Source organism: Alexandromys fortis, unplaced genomic scaffold (assembly GCF_014885135.2).
Source record: "Alexandromys fortis isolate MF-2015 unplaced genomic scaffold, M_Fortis_MF-2015_v1.1 scaffold_159, whole genome shotgun sequence".
In the NCBI taxonomy this organism is placed as follows: Eukaryota; Metazoa; Chordata; class Mammalia; order Rodentia; family Cricetidae; genus Alexandromys; species Alexandromys fortis.
The window spans coordinates 205150-213817 of NW_026068031.1; the positions used below are offsets into that span (position 1 = coordinate 205150).

General features: G+C 48.6%; 1 protein-coding gene across 1 annotated transcript in view; it reads right to left on the reverse strand.

Moving 5' to 3' along the window:
• The window catches only part of Map3k9 (mitogen-activated protein kinase kinase kinase 9), a 74744-nt gene extending 66422 nt beyond the window's left edge, over positions 1–8322 (reverse strand). The window contains 3 exon segments of the mRNA XM_050164639.1: positions 103–516; positions 7674–7918; positions 7920–8322. Of these exon segments, the coding sequence (XP_050020596.1) occupies positions 103–516; positions 7674–7918; positions 7920–8125 (865 nt within the window). The 5' untranslated portion in view covers positions 8126–8322.
• Between the last annotated feature and the right edge of the window lie 346 nt (positions 8323–8668).

Consider the following 8668-nt stretch of genomic DNA (forward strand, 5'->3'; position numbering starts at 1 on the left):
TCTCCCCACACTGCCACTCCATGAAACCCACATTTACTAAAGCCACAGAGCATGGGGGTGGCTGCTCTCCACACCCAACCCAACCCAGCTCCCCATACTCACTGTTGCTGGACTTAAGGTCTCGGTGGATGATGGGGACAATTGCCTCATCGTGCAGGTAGTTCATCCCTCTAGCAATCTGTACAGCCCAGTTCACCAGGATATCTGGGGGAATCCTCTTCCCAGACAGCACTCTGTTCAAAGGCCCTCCACGAGCAAACTCCATGACCAAGCAGAGGTTGGGTTCCTTCAAGCACACCCCTCTGAGGGCGATGATGTTCGGGTGCTTCAGCATGGCAAAGAGCTTGGCCTCTTGGCGAACATTCTCTATGGTCTGGCTGATGTCCTCATCGGGGTCATGGCGAGCTGCTTTCACAGCGACCTCGTCGCCTACCCAGAAAGCGCGGTAAACTTTCCCAAAGCCCCCAATGCCGATGATCTCCTCCAGGGTTAGCTCCGCAAAATCAATCTCTAACACTGAGAAAGAAGAAAACAGGAAGTCAACCATATCCTTTGAACCATACTTCCACTGGATAGGCAAACACAGCCACAGTAGGAAAGCGGGGCCTCCCTGTCTCCCCACTGTAAACTACATAAGCAGTGGAGATTGTGGTTAATATGTGCATTATTCTTAGTGACTACCAAATAGCAGACATCTGATAGGTGTTTACTGTAACGTAAATCCTACTTGGAGAATCAGGAGACTCTTGTACCAAGACCACCCCACTTTAACTCAAGGGAATACTGGGGTGACCTATCTTGAAAATTGCTTAGGTTCACTTGTTCTTGGTGGTGGGAGGCACACAACCCAGGGCTAAGCAGACACACAGTAGCTACAGTTTAGTTTGTAAACAGCGTTTGGAGAAACAGGATCACCAGATAAAGAAGGGCACTAACTAACTCCCACAGCAGGATGGGGGCAGGGGTGAACGGAAAAGGGACATGTGAAGAAAGACCTAGAGGAAGAGTAGAGAGGGACTCTCATCACATCACAGACGGGGCAAAGGACAGTCTAGGCAGAGAGGAGGACATGGTGACATAGAGGCACGGGACACCTGGAGGACATTAGGGAAGCCGCGGTGTCTAGACTGTTGTACTGGGATAAGAGGTAAGACTTAAGCCTTGTTGGGAGTAACCAGATGGCAAGAAACTTTCGAGCAATTCTGAAGGGCTTAAAAGGACTCATGTACCCTTAAGAAAGGGAATTCTGTGGCTTAGAAAGGATACCATCTCTGACAGCAATGAACAACATAATGGGAAAGGAAGTCTGGAGCAAAGAGCCACTAAAGGACCAGAGTGCAGCTCAGTGGGTAGAACCTGACATGCATGAAACTCAGGGTTTAATCCACAGCACTGCATAAAACAGTGTGGTGGAGCAGGCCAACAACCCTGCACTCAGGAGATAGAGACAGGAGGATCAGGAGTTCAAGGTCAACCTAAGCTCCTAGTGTGTTTGAGGTGAGCCTGCTCTAAACCCTGTCTTGAAAGGAAGAACCACTAAGGAGGGCCCTGGCAGTGAGTGATGCAGACCTGCTGAGCCTCAGAGGTACTGAACACGGAAGAACTGAGTCCACGTGAAAGACTTCCAGGACTTGGTTCTATCGGGATCTGGTTCCTGAGACGTCCAGGAAAGGAGCCTCGTGGAAAATATCTCACTCCAGCAGACCTCAGAGCCTCAGGCCCATCCTCGACAGTCACTTCAACCATTCATTGTGCTTCCAAGATCTAGAATTTGAGCCTAAGGAATCTGATTAATTATATCTTAGGCACCAGTCAGAAAAGACAGATAACAGTGGCCACCAGTGATTATAAATGTTGGGCTAGATAGAATATTAAAAACTAACTGAGCAGGAGAGAAGGGAGAGGAGATTGGTTGGTATGTAAAGTAAATGAGAAAAAATGTTATTTAAATAAAAAAAATTTAAAAATGCAAAAAAAAAGAACGAGCATACTACTGTTTCACGTCTCTCCTGAAACCTGTTCTCTGTTCTCTTTAGATTCACCCTCACATTTGAACTGAAACATCCATTTCACAGAGAAACCTTAAGACCAAATGAGGGCAAGTTCCCACTAAACACCTTTGCAGCATACTCCATTCCACAAGACTCATCAAGAGTGTGGCTACACGTCTTATTTGATAAGTTAAATAGGCACCTTCGTGGCTTGTCCCAGGGGTGTTTGTTTGTTTGTTTGTTTTGGGTTTTTGATTTTGTTTTGTTTGTTTTTCGAGACAGGATTTCTCTGCCTAACAGCCCTGGCCTCAAACTCACAGAAATTCACAAGTGTCTGCTTCCCAAGTCCTGGAACTAAAAGCGTGTGCCACCATTGCCCAAATGTCCCAGGATTTTAACAGTAGCTAATATTATAACATTCGGCAAATTGAATATGTTATTGATCAAATCCTTATATGTCATTAAGGAAATAAAAATTTTGCCAGATAAAATATGATTTTTTTGTCAGGCATGATAGTATATACCTCAGATCTCTGTGAATTTGAGGCTAGCCTGTCCTACAAAGTAAGTTCCAAGCCAGCCAGGGTTGCATAGTGCTACAAAGTGAGACTCTGTCAAAAAAACAATAATAATAAAAGTATATATTATAAAAAAAAAAAGAGTGTGGCCACTTAATTACCTGTCCACTCTTCTCACTGTGACACAATGACAGCCACAGGGCAGAGAGTCTGCCTGCCACCACTGTGTGCTTCGTGACAAATATTTAGTGGGTGACCAGCAAACAAATTTAGATCTGTTTAAAAGGGGTAGAAAAGGGGTGGGCAGGGTTTCTGGGAGAATAACCACACTCCACCAAAATAAACAAGCAGACAGACAGATAAACCAAGTAACAAACAAACCCAAGAAGACAAAGATGTATTTCTATAGTTCGGCAAGAGCAAACTGGATGGCTGTTCTCCCTGATGTGGCCTGCCCCATCACACTCCACTGCTCATTTGGAAGCTGATGAGGCTCAAATTTTTGTTCTTACTTAATCCTAATTCTTCTCATTTTCTCTCTACTTGTATTTTGCAAAGCAGCTGTCAATCTGCACAAAGGAAACTCTCAGGAGAAGCCAGATGAATGGTCTTTACATACTCATGAAGCAGAGTCTATCTGGACCCTCAAAGTTCCATAAGGCTAACTTAACCCCTTGGGGATGCAACGGAGTTCCCTGGGAAAGTCCACTCTTAGCATTTGTATAGTCCTGGGTTTAGTCCCTGATACCACGAAATAAAGAAAAGAGGGGAAAGCTATTGCCTCTTGGGGTATGGGGGGTCCCCCTGAAGAATAAATGACATGGCAGAAGCTAGCAATTGACACCCATCCCAATATCCTTCCAGCACCTGACCCTCTTAGTATCAGAGGCTAAAAAGCTAAAAAAAACTACAAATCCCAGGATCCCTTATGGCAAAGGTACTGGATGTGAATTAAGGGACACACAAGATTGGCAAAGCCTAGAGGTGGAGACCATCTTCTGGCTGCCTCTCCTGGCAGGTATGGCTGTCTGCAGCAGCATGCCGGTGTCCAGTCACTAGCTCTACAGCTGTGCAAATGAATGTTCCCTAGTGAAGTGGCTGCCGAGTCTCCAGGCTGCAGATACAACAGGATATCCCGAAAGCTGCCATCTCCAACAGCAGCTTCAAATGCTAAATTTCATCGGTGAAAACAGTGCCAACTTGCTTGCTGGGTCAGCTCTGCATCGCCCAGAATGCTCCCCTTAAGAGCGGCTTCTCCAAGCCCTCCCAAGAATTCTCTAAGCACCCAATTTCCTGTGCTGAATCTATTTCTTGCTTAAAATAGCTTCTGTTTCTGAGTCCTAAAAATGAATCCTGACTAATTACTAACTTTTGCCTGATGTCATTCACATGAATGAGAAAACATGCCAACATTAAAGAGAGATTTAGAAACCCCTTTGAAAGATATGTGTCTACTTGGTCTTTGGCAGCAAGGAATATTCTTTTTATTTTTTTTTTTTCTACCAGTCCTTACTCTAGTGAAAAACTCTGTGCCTCATCAATGAACTGTATTGATCGCCTTATTTCTTCAACCAAGTCTTTGAACTAATAAACTATACTATTTCCCTTATGTGCACACTGTTTCTGGGCTCTGAAGCATACTTGTCAACACACAGTAGGTGCTCAATGTTTACCAGAGGGTGCAAAAGATGGGACTCTGGTCTTGGGTGCTGAAAGGACAGCTCCTCCAGCAGCAGTGCCCACAAAGGCTAGCGGGGAAGCAGTGACCTCTCTCGGGCCGAAGCTAGGACCTCAGCTTTTCCCTACTAAGTCAAGAGACATAAGAAAGCCAGCCTGTAAGAAAAGTATAGAAGATAACAAAGGGCTGTCTTCTTCTTTCCCTGCAGAGAAGTCCCTTCCAATGGGCTTCCAGGGACAGATCTTCAGCTGCAGAGAATTTGTGGGCTCTCCTTCCCTTCTCTGCTCCAGCCAAGACCTGGTTTTAAGCAAGAATCAGGTCAACTTGCCTTCAGCACACTTTTTTTTTAAATTTTCTGTGGGAGGCTATTTCTAGGAATATCAACAGAACCCTATTTCATGTTGGAGTCAGGATGTTATTTCCTCTAGATTGTATTCTTGGAGACCGACTGAACCAGTCAAACTACCTCGTGGGCTTGGGGGGCGAGGGAATAGTATATTTTGTTAATTTTAAATTCTTCTACACAGAGCCAGGTGTGTAATACATAGCTGTAATCCCAGCACTCAGGAAGTAGATGCAGGAGGACCATAAGTTCAAGGACAGCTTGAGCTACATAGCGAGATCCTGTTTCAAAAAGGAAAGTTAAAATCTGCTAGGGCAGGGGACAGAAAGGTGAGGCTTGCTAGGACTTATGGCCGCCAGTCTAGTTGAAAATGCTCCAGGTTCAGTAAGAGACAGTCTCAAGGCAGTCATCTTTAGAGGACTCCCAGCATCCTCCATTCACGGGTACAAGTGTGCATGGGTACATGTATCTGCACAAACACATGTACACACACACACACACACACACACACACACAAATCTTAAGCTTATCTAAAAATCCATCCTTACATTGGTACTGAATTCAGGGAAAACAACCGGAACTTAACAAACAGTGCTCTCAGTGCCGCGCTGCAAACAGCCTGACAGCACCGTAAAGAAACATTTCAATAGTTATGCATCTCCCAGGTGACCAACTGCAGCTTACATGTTTCACCTATTACAAAACAGAGGATGAGAGATCTCCGGGGTTATATAGATTTGTCATCCATGGAGAGCCAAGCCCTGGTACCTACAGTGGCAGGATAAAAGCAGAATATAAAATGGCTTATACTATCACTAGCATATTTTTCTTTGATAAAAGATTAATTTCTCCTTCTGTATTGAATAAAGCTTGAAGCAAAACTTTCACTTGAAAACAACACTGTAAAACTAAAGCTGGCTCTCACTGCTTGACTGGACATAGGTATTCCATTCGCAATCCTGAACATATCACATGCTATATGCCCCAGAGGGGAAGTTTAAATGGGTAACTCTGGGGAAGAATCATCATTGGCTTTACTATTCCAAGTCCTGGGGGACAGGCTTTGTCAATCATCTTTGTTTTCTGAGTGACACTAACTCAACTTGTGGACAGGGCTCCCAGGCGAGACATTCTGATCTTTTCAAAGCACTGACCGAAATTTCACATTCACTTCGCAGTCTACCTGGTGTGCTCAGGAGCGCCTCCTCCATCCTTCCATCCCTCGACTCTTAACATAGTAGCCCCCACTCTCCACGCACTCAAGAACGAGCTTTCGACGGGAGCTTTGTGAACTGTCAAGAATACTTCAAGGCCAAGCTAGAGCACTTGCCACAACTTTCAATGCCAATCTCCTCAAATATATCTTTCCCCAAGCACAGGGTCCTCCCATCTGGGTTCCAGACTTAGGAATCTACTCTATCCAAGGTACCGTCTATTCCAATAAGGTGAATCCTGACCACATTCCAGGGAATCGTCTCTGAATGCAGCAAGCTGTTGACATGTCTGTCACTCAGTGGAAAGGTTCTTTTAACCCAAGTCATATTGGCTCCTGACTGCTGTGACACCCAGGAGCAAAGCTGTTGAGGAACCTGAGCGGCTGCTTGTGAACCTCACATAACTTGTACACTCTCACGTTAGCTGTCCCTAAAAACAATGTCACAGAACTCCACCCACAATGAGCCTCAAAACCTCAAAACCTCTTTCAATGTGTGGCCAAGTTTGTCTCCAACAGTAATTCCAAACACCTTTGGTTGGTCTTTGTCTCACCACTATTACCAAATATGCCAGAAATACCTAGCAACCAGAAACATTCTAATTTGACTTGCCATTTCTAGGCATTGTACATTTCAAAATGTATAAACAAGAAACTTGGAATGAAAGGGGGGGACAGATCTAAGGAGAACTAGAGAGCTAAACAATTCGACAGTCAAAGGGCCAAAAGGAAAGGAGAAAAAAGCTGCAATTATATTTAAAACTCATCTTAATGCAATTGTTCCTGTAAAAATAACAGAAAGAGTAACTACTGCAGGTGAAAAATTTAAAACTAAGTATCAAAGTTAGCCCTTTGTAGTGACAAAAAAAAAAAAAAAGGTGGATGCAAAGTACATAAAACAAGGAACTAACTACTAAGTATGTAGTAAGAACATCTTCTAATTGGAACTGTGGAAACTTTCAAATACTATAAACTGCACTTAAGAGAGATTCACTTCTTCTAAAATAACCAAGTATATATAAGTGATTAAGGAATTACAATGGCAATTTAACTCCTTTGAAAAATAGCAAAGGAAATTTCGTAAGGGGCATGGAACAGGGGTCCCTGGGAAACTGATGAAAACCAGGACACAGGAAGAAAGGCCCTGGGAGGGAACTCTGGGCCCTTCCCGCCACCCCCCTCCCGAGATTTAGCCAATTCCAAATATAGGCAAGGATCTTGGGTGAAAAAAATATGTGTTCCTGAACGGTATGGCTGTAAGGTACAGGAACTTGGGCACTGTTCCTGGTGATCCTGAACTCCCACGAGAAAGACTTACTTTCTCTCTCTAATTATTTCTCCACTCATGGCTTTGCGCCCCCCCACACACACATACACACCTTTCCTAACATATTATTTGGTGAGACTTCTCAAGGAACAACTTTGAGATACAGTACGAGAACCCAAGAAACCAACACGAGATTTCAAAGGCACCTGACTCTTGAGTTCCTTCTTTCTTGCTTCCGGGACTTGTGAGCCTGCCCAGGCAGGCGGTAGACACCTCCACTGCTCTCAGGACAAATACCTTTAAGAGGCGGGGACAAGCGACAGAAGAGGTCCGCCAGGTCGTTGGTTGGGGGACTAAGGTTACTGGTGACATTAGTAACCACCGGCACTCCAGAAACCCTTCCAGATCTGGAGGGGCACAAGGAGGGGGGAAGGGATTGGGGTTTCAGGAGTTGCTACTAGAGCGAGTCAGGTGAAGGTGAAGAAGTTCCAGGCAGGGCCTGCGGCTCTGGAGCTTCTCAGTGGCACCAGCTAAAACCCCTGCAGCCCTCACACCCACCCGCGCCCCGGCCAATCGCTCCCCACCTCTGACCTCTCTTCGCCCATCCCAGGCCTCACCCTCCCCTCCCCTCCCCACCGGGCTTCGGTGCCGCCTTCTCCTTACGCTGAATGGGCGGGTAGCAACTGGGGTCCTCGGCGCCGGGCTGGCAGCGGCTGGAGAAGGCGCTGCGCGGGGTCACGTAGTTGCTGGGGAAGATGCCCACCCGCTGGTTCAGCTGTCCGGTCCACCAGCCCTCGTCGCCGGACACCTGCGAGTCCTTGGACAGCACCTCTACCACATCGCCTAGCCGCAGGGTCAGCTCGTCCTCGCCCGCCGCCTCGTACTCGAATACAGCCGTCCAGTAGGGCAGCGCGGCGTGGGAGCCCAGCTCGGCGGCCGCCGCCTCCTCCTCGTCCTCCTCCTCCTCGGCTCCGGTGCCCGTGGCATCCTCCCCCGGCGGGGCAGCAGCGGCGCTCGCCAGGCAGCCGAGAAGCGATCTGGAGGACTCCATAGAGCGGCCGGTCCATAGGGTGCGGGGCGGCCGCCCGCAGGAGCCGCCGCCGCCTATTGTTCATGCGGCTCGGCAGCGCTGGGGGCTCCGCGCCCCCGACGGCCGCCGCAGGTAGGGCCCGGGCAGGCGGGGTGCGCGAGAGCCGCGGACGCCCGGTGTGCACCCGCGAGCGCGCACCGCGGACAGGGGAGCGGCGCAGTGCCCGCCGCCTGGCGCCCGCGCGGGCGGCCTCGCCCCTCCGCGGCTCCCACCTGCTTGTGCCGCCGGTGCCCGCCGCCCGCTGGCCGCTCCCTCCCCGCCCCGCCCCGCGCGCCCCGCCTCCCCGCACGCCCGGGACCACCTGACGCGAGCCTGGCTCCGCCCCAACCCTGCGGACCCGGGGGCGGGGCCTCCGAGCCGGGCCCGCCCCCTTCGCCAGTTCGTCCTCCCATTGGCCCGCCGCTGCTGTCCGTTTCCTGGGAGAGGCTGAGGCCTCATTGGGTGGCTCCCAAAGGTGAGGCAGAACGTGCGCTCGGACTGTGGAGCGGGCTACGGAGCCTGCCGTCTTTGTCTGCACGCCTAGCCCTACGGGCTGCGCCAGTTCCAGGTTCAGATGGCCAAGGTCTTG